This window comes from Cicer arietinum, chromosome 7 (genome assembly GCF_000331145.2).
Source record: "Cicer arietinum cultivar CDC Frontier isolate Library 1 chromosome 7, Cicar.CDCFrontier_v2.0, whole genome shotgun sequence".
Lineage (NCBI taxonomy): Eukaryota > Viridiplantae > Streptophyta > Magnoliopsida > Fabales > Fabaceae > Cicer > Cicer arietinum.
This window is the reverse complement of record NC_021166.2, coordinates 10,389,249-10,411,513: the sequence shown is the minus strand read 5'-3', so window position 1 is coordinate 10,411,513 and position 22,265 is coordinate 10,389,249. Positions and strand designations below refer to the sequence as shown.

At 29.7% G+C, this 22,265-nt stretch overlaps 3 protein-coding genes and 1 long non-coding RNA gene across 4 annotated transcripts in view; 2 read left to right on the top strand and 2 right to left on the bottom strand.

Moving 5' to 3' along the window:
- The first annotated feature begins 5,226 nt into the window (after positions 1-5,226).
- LOC101512298 (uncharacterized) lies at positions 5,227-9,995 on the top strand. Its single transcript, XM_004515754.4, has 9 exons — positions 5,227-5,631; positions 5,737-5,812; positions 5,920-5,959; positions 6,335-6,393; positions 6,478-6,515; positions 6,638-6,701; positions 7,192-7,245; positions 9,043-9,144; positions 9,342-9,995. Exons 1-9 carry the CDS (start codon positions 5,456-5,458, stop codon positions 9,396-9,398), a joined length of 666 nt encoding a protein of 221 aa, XP_004515811.1. The 5' UTR covers positions 5,227-5,455; the 3' UTR covers positions 9,399-9,995.
- Positions 7,091-10,543, bottom strand: LOC140921020 (uncharacterized). The gene is made up of 2 exons (XR_012163861.1): positions 10,082-10,543; positions 7,091-7,313 (listed from the first exon to the last, which is right to left on the bottom strand). It is a non-coding gene; the product is annotated as an uncharacterized lncRNA (long non-coding RNA).
- A 693-nt stretch (positions 10,544-11,236) lies between these two features.
- Positions 11,237-12,354, top strand: LOC101512631 (ATP synthase delta chain, chloroplastic). Its single transcript, XM_004515755.4, has one exon. The coding sequence runs from the start codon at positions 11,484-11,486 to the stop codon at positions 12,240-12,242; it is 759 nt and encodes a 252-aa protein (XP_004515812.1). The 5' UTR covers positions 11,237-11,483; the 3' UTR covers positions 12,243-12,354.
- Positions 12,355-17,719: 5,365 nt separating this feature from the next.
- LOC101512939 (subtilisin-like protease SBT5.3) overlaps positions 17,720-22,265 on the bottom strand; it is a 4,806-nt gene continuing 260 nt past the window's right edge. The window contains exons 2-11 of the mRNA XM_012711936.3: positions 22,222-22,265; positions 22,039-22,136; positions 21,494-21,655; positions 20,856-20,970; positions 19,799-20,318; positions 19,300-19,397; positions 18,958-19,203; positions 18,733-18,847; positions 18,421-18,634; positions 17,720-18,331 (exon numbers count right to left, since the gene is read on the bottom strand). The exon at positions 22,222-22,265 is cut by the window's right edge and continues 48 nt beyond it. Of these exons, the coding sequence (XP_012567390.2) occupies positions 17,790-18,331; positions 18,421-18,634; positions 18,733-18,847; positions 18,958-19,203; positions 19,300-19,397; positions 19,799-20,318; positions 20,856-20,970; positions 21,494-21,655; positions 22,039-22,136; positions 22,222-22,265 (2,154 nt within the window). The 3' untranslated portion in view covers positions 17,720-17,789. The remainder of the gene's footprint in view (positions 18,332-18,420; positions 18,635-18,732; positions 18,848-18,957; positions 19,204-19,299; positions 19,398-19,798; positions 20,319-20,855; positions 20,971-21,493; positions 21,656-22,038; positions 22,137-22,221) is intronic.

Sequence of the window (22,265 nt, the reverse complement as noted above, 5' to 3'; positions counted from 1 at the left end):
CAAAATCATATTCCTTGCCAAAATTTTCGGTAATTAAATTATTTCCCCCAAAAAATCGGTACACAATCAAAGCTAAATTATTTCCCCCTGAAAATATCGCCAACAGAATTTATGGTATATTACTTTTTCTACTAAAAATTGTGTTTTGAAATTTCCGATTGTTACTTTTATTCTACCAGAAATTTGTACCTTTAAATTTTTTATAGTTACTTTTATTATATTCGAAATTTTTTACTTGAAATTTCTGGTAGTTAATTTTATTCGACCGAAAATTTCAAAATTTGTATGTAATATTTTTTTTTAATTACTTTTTTTTTTGTTTTTGAAATAAGGATGAAAAAACTGCATTATATATAGATTTGACTGGAACATTAACAACTGATCACATTTTGGAGTCACGTGAAGCTGTCATATCATAGACAAAAGAGGTTGACTGACAAAATTGAGTAATTATTATCATTACTCGGTTTCATAAGGAATGTATTATTAGTTTAATATCTAGACTTCACATGATTTACTCTTTCTTCTATTTTAAATGACAACTCTCCTATTAGATTGTGTTACTTGTGTACGAGGTCGAACTCGAGAATGTTCCATAGTGTTTTTTGGTCATCTATTTCTCACCGGAAAAAAAAAATTGAATGAAAAAATGTTTAAGTTTTTAAAAAAAAATTGTACCAGTAATTTCAAAAATGAAATTTCGTGGAGTTTCAATTGAAAATTTAAAATTTACGGTAGTTATTTTTCAATACTGGAAATTTTAAAAATGAAATTTTCGATTGAGAATAACTATCGGATTTTTAAATTTTTGGATAGTATTAACTCTCGAAAATTTCAAAAATGAACTTTCGGTATTGAAAAATTACAACCAAAAAATGTTGTTCATGAAATTTTCTGTAAAATATTTTTTTTTAAAAATAAATTATTTTTTCAATATATATTTTAATTTTTGCTGTATACTTAAGTGTATTTTAGCAAGACAAAAGATAAATTTTTTAAATGAGGGGGATATATTTTAATTATAGGAATACAAAATTCAATTTTCCTCGGCCGCGTATGAGTTGCACAAGCAAACCGGTAAGTCCAATCCAATTTTTGTGATAGTAAAAACTTACAAATTACAATTATTATAATATAATTAGATTATTAAATTAAGACTAAAATACATTTTTGATATCCCACTTTTAATAAATGTTTAATTTTAGTTAACTCTATATTTTCTAGTAATTTTAATCCTTAAATTTTAAAAAGTATTAATATTTGGTACTCAATATTGGTGATCTGGTAATAATTTATATATAAAAAAATTTACACAATAATTTAGAAAATCACGGTGATTAAGAACTTTAAAGTACTTAATACTGTTTTAATAATTTCTTAAAATAAAAAATATATATTTTCTTAAATTAAATTTTTCTAAAAATAAAAAATCAACTTTTTTAAATTAGTTTTCTTGACTTTAAAAAATACTAAATTAAAAAAAACTTTTATTTACTTTAAATTCTTATTAAATTTTTTTTGTTACTTTTCTTTGTTTTTAACCTTCACTAGAAACCCAATTACTTTTCTTCTATATTTTTAAATGCAAATGCAATTGCTACACACGAGCTTCTACTTCATCTGGTAACTCAATTTTCCCATAAATTAAAAACCTTGAAATCTTATATCATCCCCAAAAGTATTCATGAACATCAATTTTTTTCACATTCCATCTTATTATTTTTCTTCTTCAAACCAATATTCAACCATGACAATTGGCGGTATACCAATATGTGTTTGCCTTCAGGCTTCAATGCTTTGTCTTCTCGAGTGTCGTGTGGTTATGCATTTTTTGACAATTAAATGAGAAAAAATATTAAAGTTTTGAAGAACTTGAAGATTTAGAGATGAAAACGCTATATAATTTTAGAAATTATAAAATTTGATTAGATATTTCATCCTCTAACATGTATCATTTATGTATTTGCATTTTTTAATTTTAATAAATAATCACATTGATATTAAAAGATGGACGTCACATTAATTAATTGTATTACGTGAACGCAAATTTGAACAAAATTGAGATAACTTTTATATTAGAAAGGAAAAAATAGGAGACTGATAAAATTGACCCAACTTTGATTTTTGACAAATTAGTTTTCTTTTTCATAAAAAAAGCATTGTACAGGCCCAAAGTCTACAGGCCTAAACTCCTGGACTGAATATATAGAATTTGATTTCATACTCCACCACATTTTACCAAAATTCCTAAAATATTTTTGTTGAAAATAAAAATCAGCCAAAATGTATGTTTTTTTTGTACTCGCATAGTCTATATTTTTAAATCAGCCGATTTTTCTAAGTTATTTTTATATATCAGAAATTTTAAAAAACGAAATTTTTAATATGCAAAATTATTTCTCTTGTTATTTTATATACCAAAACAAAATTTCTGATATGTGAACTTTTTCTAAATGTTTTCAGATATTAAAAATTTGAAAATATAAAATATTTGGTATGTTAGTTTCCAAACTGAATTTATTGAAAATAAATTTCATATGGGATTTTTTTTATTTGTGTGAGGTATAAAGTAGGTCCACAAATTTTCAAGGAGAAAAGGTAAAAATGATAAAAGTAAAATTGAATTTTTCAAAAATTATAGGATAGATGTCAAAGTATGGGGTGTAAGATCTAATTTTCTCAAATACATTCTACAAAGTTAATTGGACCAATTCAAAAATATATAATTATATAGAGATCTATTAAGTTTACTAAAATTAATGATTTTTTTTTATATATCGACTTATCGTATTAGATTATTGAGTTCATCAAAATTGACGGTTTTTATTTTTTATTTTTAAATGTTCAAAAAATTCCTATGCATGTATTTGAGTTGATTGATTTGGATATTATTTTATACTTTATATTTTATCAATTCAAAATTAATTGAAAGACTTTTGAAAATATAAAGGAAAAAAGAAATAAAACCACCAAATCGACACCTCTATTAATTACAATATTATCACCATCATTTTCTCACCTTAGCTAAGAAAATATTAACAGAAGACTTGTACAATAAAGTGAAGTTATTATTAATTCTGTTAAAAATGTGATTTCGAATAATTTTCACGTCCTTGATTATCTCGTTAAACTTAAAAAAAAAAAAATTATAAATGAATTTTTAAATTCAACTATTTATATTGAATTATTTAAAAGTTTAGAGGTTGGAGAATTTTTGAGTTAAGAGACCTTGCGACAAATTTAGACATAGTATTACAAAATTTAAAGTTCAAACATCTATTTAAAATTTCTCAAATAATTTAATGATTTGCAAGAGTAATTAAACTTTCACTATTAAGTCTCTTATTCCTCATATATGTTTTTTTAGCTTCTATTTTGTGTCATTTATTCGGCATCCTTGAGTTTTATTTTGGGTTGTAGTGTTTGTTATGCAACTTAATTTTTCTCCTATGAAATCACGTTGGTGAAAAATATCTCACCATGGAAGAATGGATTGTGGGTATGGAATATCACTACACAAAATACTCCCATCCATCTAACAAGTAACCTTTTAGCTTTCGTCTCGAATTCGAGTTGTTTCTCCTACCACCAAAGCCACTCCTAACCACTAAGCTTTTCCACGTCTAGATTAAACATAGTCACAACCATCTTCAAAGCCACTGCGACAAGTTCGTAGTTTGTTTATTTCTCTTTTGTGAGGTGAACGCCCTAACAATAGTATTTATTGTTGTTTGTATGATCTCAATGTTTCTATTTAGTGGTTAAGTTTAGTTTGAGTTAAATAGACATTTATAGTATTTGATAAAAGAACTTTAAAACATTAATTAGTTTGAATTTTTTTTAAAAATATAGGCTAAATATCACATGTAGTCCTTTAACTTAATTTCGGTTAACGATTTAGTAATTTATCTTTTTTTTTTCTTCCCGTTTTGGTCCTTTGTGTTTTTAAATATTTTCAGCGCTACCCTTTAAGTGAGGTTCTGTTAAGAAGACGTTAAAAAATCCTCCCTCCATTTTCTCTTCATTTGAGTTTTCTCTCTAATTTCTCTTTATGTTGTTTGGTTTCTCTTATCATCTCTCTTCTCCAAATTCCCAAATTTATGAACCATAACTTTCCATATCCCATATCTTTTCTCATCTCTCTTCAGTCCCAATCTACACAAGCTCAGTTCCAGCCTAAACAAGCTTAGTCCCAGCCCGCACAAGCTCAGTTCCAGCATGTAGAAGCTCAGTCACAGCCTGCACAAGGTCAGTTCCAGCTTGTATGAACTCAGTCCCAGCCTGTACAAGCTCGTTTCCAGCACGTAGAAGCTCAGTCCCAACCTGCACAAGCTCGTTTCCAGCACGCAGAAGCTCAGTCCTAGCCTGCACAAGCTCATTTTCAGCCTGCACAAGCTCAGTCAATAACTTTTAGGCCAAAGTTCAAAACACGGAGGAAATAATATTAGGAACTGTCACGTGAAGGAACTGTCAATTTTTGATATTAAGAACTTTTTGATATGTCATTATGTTTGTGTATTTGTCATTCTGTTTATTAAGAACAAGTCAACATTCTATTTATTAGTTTATGATAATTGTATGCCATTTGTTGTCTTTTGTACCACCTGAAGCAAGAATTAATTTTGAGTTATGGGTTATGAATGAATGAATTCTGAGTTATGAATTAATTTTGAGTTGTGAAGGAATTATGAGTTATTATTGAATGAAGTCTGAGTTATGAATGAATTTTGAAGCAAACAAGAACAACAATGAATTTTGTTCAGGAACGAGAGATGGGATGTGGAAAGTTAGAGATGAGAAGAGAAACCAAACAACATGAAGAGAAATTAGAGAGAAAACTCAAATGAAGAAAAAACGGAAGAGATATTTTTTAACGTTTTTTTAATTGAACCTTACTTAAAGGGTAACGCTGAAATTATTTAAAAATTTAAAGGACCAAAACGAAAAAAAAAAGAAGATAAAAGAGTAAATCGTTAACGGAAATTAAGTTAAAGACTACAAGTGGTATTTAGCCTAAAATATATTACTCTATCACTCTATCCCAAAAAAAATGTCATTTTAATAAAAAAATTATCTTAAAATAAATATTATTTATAAATTTAATTTAATTTTTATATACTATTTTTTAATAATTATTATACACAATTTTTAAAATATTATTATATTTTATATTGATAATTTTGATGACAAATGGCTAAATTTGGAGTCCAATAATAGTTGCAAGACAAAAAAGTGAATTCCCTCGCAAATTTCCCGCTTCCAACTATTCTATTTCCATTTTCTCTCTATCTATCTTTGTAATTCACACACGTGATTCGACAATTGGATCCCGAAACGGCGAATAAGCTATGTTCACTGATTAATTCACCTTCCACAAAATCAACAAGAGAAGTGAAACTATTTTGCCCTAAATATCCAACCGTGTTAGCACCATAATTTTGATTTTAAAAACTCTATGAACTCTCGTGAAGTTACTCTAGTCGCCACGGCAACCATGTTTGGTGCCTTGGCCTCATCAATCGCTCTCCGTTTCCTCTGCCGTTCCCAAACTCACACATCCAAAACCAAACCCTCGCAAAACGGCACCGTTTCCTCTTCTGGAGACCCGTTCGACCCCTCCAAACGCAAAGGGTAATTTTGTAACTTTATTATTCAATTTTTAGTTCTTGTGTCACCGAGAACGAGGACGTGTCTTTTTTGTTTTCATTTAAATTTAACGGATTTGAATGTTTACAGATACTTGTCTTGGGATGATTATTTCATGGCAATTGCGTTTTTGTCAGCTGAAAGATCCAAAGACCCTTACAGGCAGGTCCATATTTCACTCTGCACCGAAATGCTCTTGTTTATTATTTTTATTATTTTAATTGTTACTTTTAAAGCTTATCGATATTTGTGTTATTGTTATTGATTTTGTAGGTGGGTGCTTGCTTAGTGAGTCAAGATGGTATAATTCTTGGTATGCTGTCTTAATGTCCGATGTTGAGAATCTCATATTGGATTCAATTAGATGTCATCTAAAAATATGTTTCTAAGTGAAATACATCATTAAGCTCTAATCTAAATTTTAAGATGATATTAGAGTCTATCACTAGTCTATTTGACCACTTAGGTCAAACACCAAATGACTCAAATTTTATTTCAAGATGACATGAGAGTTTATATAATATTTGTTGAGAGTGATTGCTAATTTTATAAACCGGTTTTGTAGAATTGAGTTAGACTAACCCAAATTTTAAGAGGTTGACTTGCCCATTTTATTTCTTTTGTGAAAGACATTTCATACATTGATTTGTTTTTCGTTTTTTGTTTGTTTTTTTTCTTTCTGTGGCAGGCATTGGTTATAATGGATTTCCAAGAGGTTGTTCTGATGACAAGCTACCATGGGCCAAGGTTGGTGATTAAGGGAGGAGGTGAAGTTTTTCATTTGGGTATCGTTTAAGCGTTCTTATTGATAAATCTATTTATATGTTTCAGAAATCTAGGACTGGGAATCCCTTGGAGACTAAGTACCCGTGAGTGTTTTGAAATCATATTTTATTCTCGCTGTAACCTTAATCACGTTCTTGCTCATTTCTTTTCATTAACTAGGATCTCATGATGTTTTATTTTTGTTTCCATTTTGGGTCTGTTTTAGTTATGTTTGTCATGCAGAAGTAAATGCTATTCTTAACACAAATCATGCCTCTGCTGCTGGACAAGTGAGTTTCTCTGTACTCTCTAATTAACATAGAGTCAAGTGTCTTATTTCACTGGTAATATTGCAGCTTCTGGACATTATTTTCACGCATACTTTATTTATCATGTTCCTTTACTAACTTTCACTTAGACCCATTAGAAAATTTTATCACACATATACCCAAGAGCGTCTGGATGAGACTGTTCAGACCTCTTCCAGCTTAGTTTGAGGTTTTGGGTTTGAATTTAGCCATGAGAATGCAGCAACGTCAAAACTCGTGAGGGAGAGCTTTGCCGCCCACTATGGTACTATCTAACTTGTGGTGTTAGTCTTTGCTGTTGTGTGCAGAGGATACATGGATTACACCCCAAAATTTAGCACACACATAGCATGTCACCCTTAACCACCAGCTAGCACCTAAAAAAAATTTCTTATATATTTTTTTAATCAACAAGGTCTATTTTACCACTCGATACTAAGATGTTCCTATTTTCCTTTTTTAATCCATGCAGCGGCTGTATGTGACCATGTTTCCTTGCAATGAGTGCGCCAAGATCATAATCCAGGTTGGTGGTCTTGATAAACTCCCATGTCTTTTATGAGAATGCAGATACATTGTTGTGCCTTCCTTACTCTGTTAATGAATTACAATAAATCACCTCAGCTGGTTCGTTAACAACCACTACACTTTATCTATGAAACACATACACATACACATACACAAGACACAACATTGACATGCATGCATCTGTAATAATTTAAAAAAATAGAAGTGATTGAATGTAATTACAAGTGTTGGTGTTGTATACTGACTCGTAGGGGTATTCACATGTTGGGTTGAGTCTGTTTTGACCAAATCCGATGTCTCAACCGATCAGTTTTATTTGCATTAGATTGAGTTTTCAACCCTTGATTTTTACATCAAACACAAACCAAACTAACCCGATTAAAGAGCGGGTTGAGTTTGTGGGTTGTAAATAATTTTTTATTTATTTTAACTAAAATGTAATTATGTTTAAATATTAGAAGGCTTAATTGCAGTTTTGGTTCCCCTATTTTAGTTTAATCACGAAAATAATCTCTCTATTTTATTTGTTTTCACTTTTGGTCTTCCAAATAGAATTTTAGTCCAAAACTTGATGAAATATTTTTTTTTAATGATGTGTTAAAAAAGAGATGATGTAGAAGATTCCATATAGATTAATTACATTTTATTATTATTCATAATTTATAAAACACATTTTCTATTTTATTATATCATTTAATTACATAAACATAAAAAAAGACACATTCTTATTCTAATCCCTAATTTCCACTCCTCCTAATCCCTAATCCTAAGAAGGAGAATGAGAAGGAGATGAAATGAATTTAGGGATTATAATAGGAATATGTCTTTTTTTTTATTTTAATGTTTTTGTAATTAAATGATATAATAAAATATGAAATGTGTTTTTAAAAGTAGAAAATGTTTTTATAAATTAGGAAAATAATAAAATGTAGTTAATTAAGATGAAATATTCCACATCACTAAAAAAATGGCACTTCATTAAATTTTGGGTTAAGATTTTGTTTGGGGACCAAAACTGGACACAAATAAAATAGGGGGACTATTTTTGTGATTTGGCTAAAATAGGGAGACTAAAACTGTAATTAAGCCATACTAAAACATCTAAAAAATCATAAAATTGTATATAACATACCATTCAATACTTCAAATATTTCCACAAATAAAACAAAACACTTAAGTTAATTAAATTAACACCAAATCCTCGAGTAAAATTTAATAACTAAAGTATAAGTAAAATTTTATGATTATAAGTATACATCAATAATAGAAATAAAAATGTCTATGTCATGTCAATGGGTTGGATTTACGGGTCTGTGAGTTCAAAATGTCAAATCCGTTACTTGAATCAAATACGGTTGAGTTAAAATGGGTTGGTTTGAGTAAACCCGAACTTGAATGGGTTGAGTCAAATTTATGGGTTTGAGACGTTGAGTTGGTTTGGATGACTAGATTTGTGAGTTTACCCTTATCCGTGAACACTTCTACCGACAAGTTCATATACCAGACACAGAAAATACCACTATAGGTTCTTCTGGAAGGGAAGCAAAATAAAGTTAGATTGTGACAGTAATTTTGCACAATTGGTTTTATTGATGAGTTAATGGAAATTGCAATGATCTATGACTGCTGTATGCCTGTATCATCTGATGATCACGTTTCATCCTATTCTGATTGATAAAAAAATTGGAAGTCTTTGGCACTGCCACTACCTGCATATGCATGTAAGGCATCCTTATAACTTGATATTAATTCATTTTTTAGGAGATTCATCATATATTTGAATTCTTTCTTGCAGTCAGGAGTTTCTGAAGTAATTTATTATGTGGAGAAGAGATTAGAAAATTCAGATGTTGCATATATTGCCTCTCACAAGCTACTTTCATTGGCTGGTGTAAAGGTAACATCCTCATCTCATAATTTTCTGTGTATTTTCACTTAATTCTGCTGGCTTAGGCATACATAAATACTAACTGATACCAATTCAATGCTATTAACTTCTCAACTTGTATGTTCTTATATTTGTGTTTCATATCTCTAGCCAATATGTAGGTCTTGAATATAACTTTGATGTAAAAAATTTCCTTGATTATGCAGGTCAGGAAACACCAACCAGCGATGAGTGAAATTCATCTGAAGTATGAGGAGCTGTAGATTCTGAAGCTTGGCATGACAGACAATCAGTGTTTGTAGTAACTATCTTCTGAAATCAGAATTACCGGAAGCTGATGGCTCTGTTGATTCTGAATACTAAATATATTTAAATTTCTCCTCAAACCAACTAAGCAACAAAGATAACAGTAATGACACATCTTGGCCCTTCATTATACTGTCTTCAATCATTGCTAGAAACCCGAATTAATCCCCCGTCTAAGGTCTACGAAATGGAATTCTGCAAGTACGGTTGGAGAATGTAGTTCTTAGTTTTCCTAGGATTCATGTTTAGAAAACTATCTAAACTATTAAGATCTTAGAATTTACATGTCTCTATCTCAATCTATCTCTTTTCGGTTTACTTTGATCTATAATGGTAATAGAAACTGTAATCCACCCAATCTCAATCAATCTCTTCTCAGTAAGCTATTTATTAAGAGTTAAGACTCATTCTTGATAGATGGTAAATGACTCTCATGTGAGACTAAACCCTGTAATTGTGTCAGTGATAATGAGTTATAGAGGCTTTTTTTTTCCAGCTTTCTCATTTATCCATCTGGCCTACCATTTTATTAAAAAGTCAAAACTTTATTTCAAGGGTCACCAAAATTGATATAGTTATTTCAACACTCTCGTTGACCAATGACTTAACAATAGATCTATTATGATATGCATTAACGTACCTTACATAAACTGTCATTGCCATGTATGCAAAGTTGTTAGTATCACTTTCTAGCTCAAGCGAAGCTTCTTTTGTGGCGAACGTTTATAAGTTGTATCCCTATTAGATGGCAGCTCAGAAATAAGGGTGTCTATTGCACTCTTATCTGTGTGACATGTGGAATAGATTTGGAGTACCAGTGGCATGTCTTCTTCTCGTGCAACTCTAGTGCATCTCATAGTCATAGCCTTGCAAAGGAGACGCTGATCATAGCTTTTACTATTTATCAGTCTTCTATGTATTGAGTCGACTGTTTTCTGACTAGATTTTCTATATTAATTGTATTCTATAATTCGATTAGACGATGATTTTAGTCTAGTTCCATACGGATCTAACGGGAGAACGAAAATTCTTACTAGAAAGTATTACATTTTTATTTAAACTGCAATAGTGGTTTTAAGGAAGCATGATGAATAATATCAACTTATATTGTCACTTGGTTAAGTTGAAAAATATTTTTTTATACAAAGTCTATTACATAGGGAGACCAAAATATAGAGACTATGATTATTCTGATTAATAGTAAAGATTTCACACTTACATGATGCAGGGATAATACTGAATTGATTGATAAACTTATGTTACAAATCTAGATGGTCTAAACTCTAAAAGTAAAATTTGAAAAAGAAGCCTTTTAAATACTATCAATAACAAAATTAGGGATATTTTAAGTCTAATTAGTTTTTATAATGTTAAATATTATAATTGTAAATATTAAATGTATTTATATGATTGATTAATTTTTTACTAAATTAGTTAGTAGTAAAATTAGTGAGTCAAATTTATATTACAAAATCTAAAAACTTAATACTATTAATTAAATCAAAAATAAATTTATGACCTAAAATCATTTAAAAAACAAAGTAACTTTTAAATTGGTTTATTTTAATTTAATTTTAGTCTATTCAATTTTTTTTAATTATTATATTTCAAACACAAAGTAGGAGTTTTTATTTACATGTATTAGATCCAGGTCAACAAATTGCAGGTTCCATTTTCACTAAGACAAATATAAATACTTTTTATTTCTATCAACGTTAATATAAATTATTTGTAAATACTTAATAATCAATAAGGTATATCCTACTTAATCTGGACATTATTCCCACTCTAAATTTATTGTTGATAAAAAGAAAGTTGGAAATTTGAAACAGAAAAAGAAAAGCAAATCCTCGTCTCCTAAATACGTCCACACGTTAAATGTCCGTTATCTTATCCGTCAGATAAGAGGCAATCGTGCTCCTCTCAACCAAATCCTTATTCTCACCAATCACAACACAAAACAAACAAAACGAAACCAAAGAAACACACCCTCTCAATTCACTAACCACATACCACACTACTTTCTTCTCTCAACGCCAAAAATGGCGTCTTTACAACACACCGCAGCTTCACTTCACTCCAAACCCATCCCCAAAATCACAAACAACCTCACCACAAAACCCATCCTCAATCTCTCCCTTTCCACCACCACCTTCACCTCCCTCATCCTCAAATCCTCCCTCAACAAAAACGCCTCAACCCGCCGCTCCACCGGCGGAGCACTCGGATCCAGAATGTCTGCCACCGCCGCCTCCAGCTACGCCACCGCTTTAGCCGATTTAGCACAATCAAACAACACACTCGACGCCACAACCGCTGACGTCGAGAAAATCGAGGAACTATTTTCTGACCCCAAGGTGTTCGATTATTTCTCCAGCCCAATTATCGAAGATTCCACCAAAGTAAAATTAATTAAAGAGTTTGCCACGTCATCAGGGTTCCAACCACACACACAAAACTTCCTCAACATCTTGATTGAAGCAAAGAGGATCGACATCATCACTGAGATTGTTAAGGAATTTGAACTTGTTTACAATTCTTTGACTGATACAGAGCTTGTTGTTGTTACTTCAGTGGTGAAGTTGGAGTCACAGCATTTGGCACAGATTGCAAAACAGGTTCAGAAACTCACTGGTGCTAAAAATGTGAGGATTAAAACCCTTCTTGATTCAAGTTTGGTGGCTGGTTTCACTGTCAGGTATGGAAATGCTGGCTCTAAGTTTATTGATTTGAGTGTTAAGAAGAAACTTGAGGAAATTGCTGCTCAAATTGCTTTGGGTGATATCAAACTTGCTGTATGAGAGCATCCTTCATGCTTCCCTTCAATTATTATTTTTTTGGGTTATTATTATAAAGTATATGTATGTATGTATGAAATTATGATTATCATTATGAATCCTCAAGTTTGCACAACCTTCTTTGTTCTTACAATAATAATGGCTTCTTCTCTGCTTTTTAAATTTTGAAAAATTTAGTTTATTTATTATTAGCAAGTTATCTTTGTCTTGGCCTTTTCTTATGAACATATAAACCATCCCTTGGTAAAAATGTTAGGGTAAATGAACATTTTTTGGGTACAATAGGGTTAGGCAATTTATTATCTAAAATGTGTGAAATAGCAATTTAGAACTTAAAATTAAAGAATCACGGCCAGTTTAGTGATTTTAATGAATTTTGAGTTAAGATTTTTGAAAATATGATGTACTAAGATGCTATTAATGGCACTATGCAGATATTTTATCAGTTTTGCCAAATGTTTTTTAAAAGATATAATACGGCATGACAAAGATTCAATACAATCAAATTGAATAAAATTAAATCTATGTCAGTAATCAATATCTATTTGATTTATGAAGAAAAATAGAAGAACTTTGGACACAATTCTAATTTATCTGATTTCAGTTGTGTCACATCATTGTCATGGTATTACTTAGCATACTAGATCATACAAAATGAAAGGGATTGAGTTGTAAAATAGAAACCAAAATTGGATTTTAGAAATAAGAGGATTAAAAGATAATTTTAAATAAAATAGGTTTAGTTCTCTTTCATCAAAGCAGGGAGTGTTGCAATAGAATATTGATTATAATAAAAAGATAAATTATTTGAACATAATACTTCACACAATCACATGTATGAACAAAAATTATTATTGGAACTTAATACTCCATATATATATATATATATATGGTTCACCAATTTATAAGGTGAAGAATATATATTATTCTTAAAAAAAAATGATCTATTTTTTTTTCAATTTAAAAATAAATTTGTTTTTCAATTTTTTTTAATTATTGATATATATTTTTTAATTATTTCATATGCTCACACATTCAATGGGATGTGTCCATCATTGATTAAAGGCAAACACAAATCCTTTCTGACGAGTTTTAAGCTACCACCAAACTTGTAATTTAATTATATCAATAAGATGCTCGAAGGAAATGATCTTTTAATTAAAGTCAAGTCCAATTATTATGATCTTTTCAAATGTCTAAGTGCAAGCTACTCAATTAACACAAAGACATTCACAGGAAACTTTATTAAACAAAAATAAATTACAAAATTGTTGAGTATGCTTCAAGGTGTCATGCTGAAATCAAATTTTTAAGGCGCCACCTTGTTCCAAATGAAGTCTATCATGTGAAATCGGTCATCTTCCTCGTCCAAAATTAAAACTGAATATGCACTTTTAACTAAGTACACAACACTATATTCTACTTGCCAAGACCACCTATTCGAAATGACTTCCTGCATAAAAACATGAGATAACAAAACATAATAGTTGCTTACTAAATCCTCTTCCCACAGAAACAAACGTCTCCTCCACCATTGACACCCATATCTCATAGAACATATTATCTACCAACACATTTTTGTTTGCTTGATTAATGATACTAAAAAAAATAAGAACAATATATACAATGTCTATGTCAAAAGTTGTATTTCTATAACACAACTTTTATAATAATGAGTAGATTACCTCAATAGTTAATAACAACAACTTAGTCAAATTACTATTATTTGTTGTTTAGTCAAATTACTGTTTTATTTATTTATATCATTTTCTTAATTTGGAATGTGAAATGAATAACTATCAAAATTTAGATGAGAGAAAGGGTCAAGGAAATAATTTAGTTGGCTACTTCTTTCAAAGTAGGTAGTGTTGCAGTAGAATAGAGTTTTCCAAGGACACATATTAACAATATAAGATTCACATTTTCACATTTCCCATTTCCCATTTCACGTATTATAACACTTCACATATTTACAACATAGGACTCACATTTTCACAGCTTCATACTTTCACAGATTCACAGATTCACAAATACACACGTTCATATTGACACAAACTACTACTTACACAAATACATAATTACACAAGTTCATACTGACTCAACTAAAACTTACACAAGTTCATACTGACTCAACTAAAACTTACACAAGTTCATTATCACCTAAATTCACTATTTATTTTTTGCAAGATTTAATTATACAATTCTAAGATGCTTTCACAACTTCCACAATCACAATTCATAACACATGCTTACATATTCATAACAATCACCATATACCATAATAACATAATCAATTAGAACTACAAAGGCATATATTACTTTTCACATAATTAGAAAACATAATCAGAATTATAAACAGTGGCGCCCCCTTGTCATTCAACAGTTACAATAATAATAACACATAACATCAATTCCACACATCTTGATAACTCAATTTAAATAACTTAACACAACTATAATCATATCTACACCTATAATCATTAATAAGTTCAGATAATATAATTAGTTCAATTAATTACTTAAAAGGTTAAATGAATTAGTGAATCATATATGGTTGAGCAATGTGATATCCTCGTTCAACCTACATAATTTTATATCCATGTCTCGAACAAATGCTAACTCACCAATAATCTTGGTTACTAAGAGCTTTACCATAAAAATGGATTTTTGGCCTCAACATTTGATCCTTTCTAAACGAATTGTAGAACTCTACCAAGTAGAGGATAAAATCAAAATTGTAAGCTAAAATTAGGATCTCAGACAAGAACATGAACATTGGAGTGAAAAGAGACTTACCAAATATTTGGAAATCAACCAAAGAGAAATTTATTTGGTTAAGAATTTAATTCTTTATAATTTAATCGGTTAGAATGACTTATAGTTATCAAATGGTCATTGACATATGCTTATTCTTGGTTATTTGGGAGACAATGTGGATTTCTAGTCTTTAGGTTGTTGGAACCCATGGATTTGAGAAGAAATGACAAAAATAAGATTTAAAATTCTTAAACTGTGTGCAAATCTGCTTCACGTTATATACGAGATTATTATATCGCATATGCGAGTTTATCCAAAATTGTGTTCTTGCACAACTCATCTCACATATGCGTACTAAGGCATAATTAGTGACATTATGTATGAATTTTTGGGTGCTCAACGCATCGGTGATGTAATTAATTCGGCATGTGTCGTCTTATCTCTCAACTGCATCGATTGATTAATGTGGCATTAGAAAAAAAAATTTAAGATCTTCGTGTGCTTTTTGAAAAAAAAAATATAATAGTAAAAGCTATAACAATTATTTTCTAATTAATATTCAATGACATCAAGCTATGCAAATTAGGATATTATTTCTCTTCACTCATATACTTTTGTTTTTCTTAATAAATCTTAGAGTAAACAATCTATCTCAAATTTAAAATTGTAAGCCTCAATCAAAAATAATATTTACATTTCAAATTCACAAGTATATTATTAATATTGTAGAGGAGAAAGAAAGGGGTTTAGTTGTAGGTTTTTTTTCCCATGCTTATGTGTTTGCAATAGAAGATGAAGATGAGAGAGAGGTGCTTCACGAAATTTTATTGAAGGTTTAAGTAGCTATATATACCAAAATTGAAGGTGCTTTATGTGAGATTTGAATCTTATGTATCACAACTGCATGCACGTAATTGTGCAATTAGCATACTCAATTGTCATCGATCATTTGCATTCAATTAATGCAACATTTAGTATAACTTAGACAAAGTTGCGTTTGATTTGAATCTAACTTTCCAACTCCTCTTAGAAACTACTTTTCCATTTTTCTCCCATAATCCACTTTTCACAGAAGAAGAAAAATGTAGAGGAAGAAATTGAGAAGTTTAATGGTGGTAGTGGTATATGAACGCTAATGGCTTAACGATGAGGTGGCTTCGTTGGAAAATTGCATTAATCACAATTCACAACATATATATGATATCATTCAAAGTAATGATATCACATCTTCACATATTAACAATATAGGATTTACATTTTCACAATTCACATATTATAACACCTAGTTACAGTTTCACAAATTCACAACATAGGATTCAAATTTTCAGATTCACAACTACTACTAAAACTTACACAAGTTCATAATCACCTTCATTCACTATTTATTTATTACAACATTTAATTATATAATTCTCAGTTGCTTTCAAAACTTACACAATCACAATTTACATATTCATAACAATCACCATAAACCATAATAACATTAAGAATTTGAACTACAACTTAAGGCATCTATTACTTTTCACATAATTAGAAAACATATTCAGAATGATAAAGTGTGGCACCCACTTGTTATTCAACGGTCACAATAGCAATAATAACACATAACATCAATTCCGCACATCTTGACAACTCAATTTAAATAACTTACCACAACTATAATCATATCTAGTCCTATTTTATATATCACTAATTAATAAATTCAGATAATCTAATTAGTTCAATGAATTACTCAAAAGAGTAAGTCAATTAGTCGGTCTCAAATACTTGATAAATGTGATATCCTCGTTCAACCTATATAATTTTATATTTTTGACTCGAACAAATGCCAACTCACCCCTAATCTTAGTTACTAAGAGTTTTACCATAAAAATGGGTTTTTGGCCTCAACATTTGAATCCTCTAAAAACGAACTACAAAATCACATTCGTAAGCTAAAAGTAGGATCTAAGACAAGTACATGGACATTGAAGTGAAAAGAGACTTACTCAATATGCGGAAATCAACAAAAGAGAAATTTATCTGATTAAGAATTTAATTCTTTGGAATTTAATCTGTTAGAATGACTCATAATTATCAAAAGGGTCATCCACATAAGCTTATTCTTTATTATTTGGGAGACAATGTGGGTTTTTAATCTTGAGGGTTGTTGGAGGCCACATATTTGAGATGAAATGACAAAAATATAATTTAAAACTCTTAAATAGTGTGCAAATCTACTTCTCGTCGTATATGCAAGACGAATTTGTCGCATATACGAGCTTATCCAAAATTGTGTTCTTGCATAGCTCATCTCATAGATGTGTGTTCAAGGCGGAATTAGTGATATCATGTAAGAATTTTCAGGGTGCTCAACGCATCGGTGATGTAACTAATTTAATATGTATCACTTTGTCTCTCAAGTGTATCTATTGATTAATGTGACACCAGAAAAAAAATTATGCTATAACAGGTATAGATTTTGTGTAGGTGGTTAAATATTTTTTTTTTCTTCTAGTATTTCTAAGTATTACTTATACTATAACATGTATAGAATTTCAATAGGAGGCTAAATATTATTTTTCATCACGACAATTTTATTTCATTTCGCATTATTTGATCTTATTTATTTGGTTCCATTCACATTAAAATTTCATTAAAACAATAGTGATATATTATATTCACAATCTTTGAAAAAAAGTTTACAAAACATAACATGTCACTTTATTTAAAGAGGCAGGAAAAGAGAAACACCACTTTAAATATTTGATAGTAAAACACAACAAAAACCTAAACCTCTCTAATGTGGATAAGTTATATCATAGCAATAGGAGTTCCGACCCGATGTTTTCCATCGGTCCAAATCAACTTCCCAAAGATGTAATTATTGATATAATTACTTCTTGACTTCAAGGTTAATGTAACCTTGAACTCTCTTTTTTCACCCTTTTTCGTAAATCTAAGTATCGAAGGCTCAACTGAAACTAGACATTCTGGGGGTGCTTGGATAAGCACTCTATATGTACCTGGAGACCCGACATTGGTTAGAGTACGAGTAACATTTAGAGGATGTCCAAGTATAAAATATGGAATTGTGATGGCTGGATAATTGAAATTTACTAGATTGAAGGACTCTGGACATTCGAAAGGTCTTCCAATGAACAATGTAATTTTGGAACTAGTGTATCCATGACCACATAAAAAGTTCAAATAATCAGTAACGTTTAGGTCATATACAAGTCCAGGATCCACTGCCCGGTTTGGTCGAATGTGCCCTGCACCATATGCAAAAGGTGTTGCCTCGTCTATTAATGATGAGTTCAACATATGCTTGCCGATATTGTCTTTTGTTGTTGCTACAAAAGGTGTAAAATTTGATCAATAAAACGCATAAATAAATGAATTATGTGATCTTACATGTTTTTAAGCAATATACTTTAATTACCTGTGGTCATGATTGCTGACTTGATAGCAGCTGGACTCCAAGTAGGATGAAGAGATTTAAGTAGCCCAACAAGACCAGCAACATGAGGACATGACATTGAAGTTCCTGACAGAGTAATATAAGGAATTCTACGCTTATCAAATGCTTCTAATGTAGGAGATACAGCTTGGCTATAAGCTGCAATTATGTTGACGCCTGGTGCAGTGATGTCAGGCTGAAATAGAAAATAAAATTTACAATTACATGGTAACCTTTAATTTTTTTTAAGATAGTCTAAATGACGAGTTATAATTATTGTAAATAACAATAAACCTTGAGGAGTGAAGGCTCAATGGAATTTGGGCCTCTTGATGAAAATGATGCCATAATTGGTGTTGGATTTACACCTAATCGTGTTATAACTTTAGAAATGTAAGCCACTGGGAACCTACATAATTTATGCATAAATATTAAATTCCATGTGTATGAATCATCCAAACTTTAAAACTAAAGTTATGAATAAAATATCAAGCCTAGAGCATATGGGAGAAAAATTACTTTGTGCTATTGATATAATTTAAAATGTAATTGCCAACGGTAAAATTGACATTTGAAGCAGGAAGAAGATGGAGGTCAGCGATAACTTCACCCCCAGATGCCTCATCATTAGCCAAAATCATTCCAATAGCACCCGCACGAGAAGCTAATACACCCTTGATAATTCTATCATACAAACCTCGAAGACATACCAATATTTTTCCATTAACCTTTTGAGGGTCAATAGTTGCTGGCGTGCAAAGAAGACTACAAAAATAAAAAAAAAAAATATATTAAAAAAAACATATATACACTACAAAAAAATTACTCGAGTAGGTCATATTAAAACAAAGGAACTCTTACCCAGCTGCAGCAGACGCATTATCAAATTTGGCATCAGCACCACTTATCAATGGATACATCTTATTTGGTGGTAAGTTCATCTCGGAAAGACTAGCTCCCTAATAATAAACATTTCAAACAATTAATTAAGCTAGATTAATATACTACTATAAAAATATTAAAATAACATTGAAAATAGAAATAAAAAAAAATTTGCCGTCTCAAATATTATACAACAAAATTATAGATGGATTTAAAATTTTTCTATCTCTAAATTTTTGTTGCAAGTTCAATTTTCTTTAGGGTCAATAAACAGTATAATGTAATAAAATGATTTTAAATTTTGTTCTGCAATTGCAATTGCAATAGTAATATTAAAAAGATTTTAAAACTGCTCCAACAAGTTACAAACACAATTTAGACTATATTGACATCCTATGCTTATATTTTTTTCGCAATATAAATAAATGTTTGAAACAAAACTACAAACAATTTAGAAACATGTGAACAGTATATGTACCTTAAATATTTTCTTGTTACCAAGTGTAACATAATTACTTGCCAAATCTCTATCAATTGTGCTTGCAGCAGTTGTGAGCATCCAAGGTTCCAAATTTGAAACAGTTGAGGGAGTAGGTCCTGAGTTTCCTCCAGAACCAACCACAACGATGTTGTTGGAAACTGCATGGAATGAGCCTATTGAAATTCCGTTTGCCAAATATTCTTGAGGATCACCACCCAAAGACATTGAAATCACATCAACACCATCACTTATGGCAGCTTCAAAACCAGCCAAGATATCAGCGGCATAACATCCATCCCAACACACTTTATAGGATGCAACACGTGCTTTTGGAGATCCACCACTTGCTGTTCCGTTACCATAACCAAATACATTTACTCCATTAACAAAATTACCTCCAGCTGTCGATAATGTATGTGAACCATGACCTTCAAAATCACGTGCACTATTATGTGATGCATTTTGGCCTTTTACTGCCTCATAGCCTTTATAAAAATATCTTGCTCCAATAAGCTTCCTATAAAGATATGTAAGTTAATTCATTCATAAAGTTTAGTTTTTTTATAAAAATATCTTGCTCCAAAAAATTATAAATAAAATAAAAAGAATAATAATTTGGTCAAATGAATTTTATTTAACATTGATGTGTTCATTGTTATCATAAATACAAAATAAAATATAATAATTTAAGATTGATGCATATAATATTGATGAGTTTAATGCATTGTCTGCCTATTTTTTACACTATGAGTAGAACAATTGATTTATTTGTGATTTTAAAAGTGTTTAATAATCTAATAGTTTTAATTGATAAATTGATAATGTAAAAACTTGTTTTATATAAATTAAATTTTAATTAAAAATGACATTCATTTTAAAATGATTTTTGCATGGGCAAAAATAGACACATATGCATGAACTATTGCATTTTAGAAAATCAAATCCTTTTTCATGATCCTTTAATTTCAGAGTATAAACAACAAAACTTAAGGTAAGCTAATTAAAGAAATAGTACTAAATGAAAGTAATGATGAGTTATAGAGAGAAAAAAGACCTATTGCAGTAAAATTTATCTGTATTATTTTGATCAACTTGACAGAATCCGCGCCATTTTTTTGGGATTGGTCCAAACCCTTCATCACTAAAACTCTGGGATTCCGGCCAAACACCTAGCATATTATATCACAACATCAATAAAAAAAAGAGTTAAGAGTTTACGGGCATTGGTCATAAATATCAATTAAAAGTTAAATAAATATTTATCTATCAAAATATAATGATTTTATTGTTCTCATTACATTATTTTAACCAATTTTATGCTTCAGCTCTTAAATTTAATAGACAGTCTAGAACATAAATGAAATGTTACCTATATCAATTAAAAATGAAATGTTATTCACATATTCATATCAAGGTAGATATTATATTTGATTTATAAATTTGCATTTTATTAAACATGATAATGAATTTTATGGGTTTTGTTTGTAAAATTTGATGATTTTTTTGAATTTTTGTAAAAAAAAAAAGGACAACATTGTTGATATTTTAAAATATAAAATATTAAATTGTCATTTAAAATTAAAATATAAGACCAACTCAAAAAAAATTAAAAAATAAAAGACTAAAATATTAATTAAAATTAAATTAATGGACCATTAATGTAATTTAACATAAAAAAAAATCTTTGATTACCAGTGTCCAAATTTCCAATAATAATGTCTTCACCAAGTGATTTATGCCACAATGAATCATTTGGAAATCCACCATTTCTCTCTAACCCAAGGAATTCCCACGACCGGGTTGTGTGTAGTTCATATTTTTTATTTAAGAATATTGATACTACATTTGGATGCTCTGCATTCACCAATAACATACATATGGCACCAATTAGAAAAATCAAATTACAATGGCTGAAAAAATAATGTTAAATATACTTTTAATTCTTATAAAATTATAAATATTTTGATCTATTAAATTTTTGTCTGTTAGTTGTTCTTTTTCAATAAAAACAACGCGTATTTTGTATTTTGTCCTTATAAAACAACAAAATACACCGTATTTTTATAAGAAGAGACTAGAAGTGCACATTTTTATAAAATAAAAAAAATAAAAAAATTGATTAAATTTTTATAGGAGCTAAATAAAAAATAATTTTTTTATAAAAACTAAAATTTAATTTTATAAACTATTATACAACAAAATGGACAATAAATGTATGAATGAACATAACCACATACTTGCAACATCTGCTGCTTCATCTTCATCAAGTATTGCAGCAAAGCCATTGATATATCTATTATAAGAATAAAATATTGCTTCTTTGGCCTTCTCGGTACTGTAGAAGAAAAAAATAAAATTTAATATCATTATTTTATAATCATTTATGTAATTTTATGGATTTTATAGATTGAATTTCATACCTTCCAACGTAAGATCCAAGAAAATCATAGTGAGAGTCCGTAGC

What these genes read in the sequence shown, in the direction of transcription:
- LOC101512298 (XM_004515754.4), top strand. Translation starts at nt 5,456, where the DNA reads ATGAACTCTCGTGAAGTTACTCTAGTCGCCACGGCAACCATGTTTGGT. An exon ending in TCAAGATGGTATAATTCTTG is followed by an intron (nt 5,960 to 6,334) that starts GTATGCTGTCTT and finishes TTTCTGTGGCAG; the next exon opens with GCATTGGTTATAATGGATTT. An exon ending in GCGCCAAGATCATAATCCAG is followed by an intron (nt 7,246 to 9,042) that starts GTTGGTGGTCTT and finishes TCTTTCTTGCAG; the next exon opens with TCAGGAGTTTCTGAAGTAAT.
- LOC101512631 (XM_004515755.4), top strand. Translation starts at nt 11,484, where the DNA reads ATGGCGTCTTTACAACACACCGCAGCTTCACTTCACTCCAAACCCATC.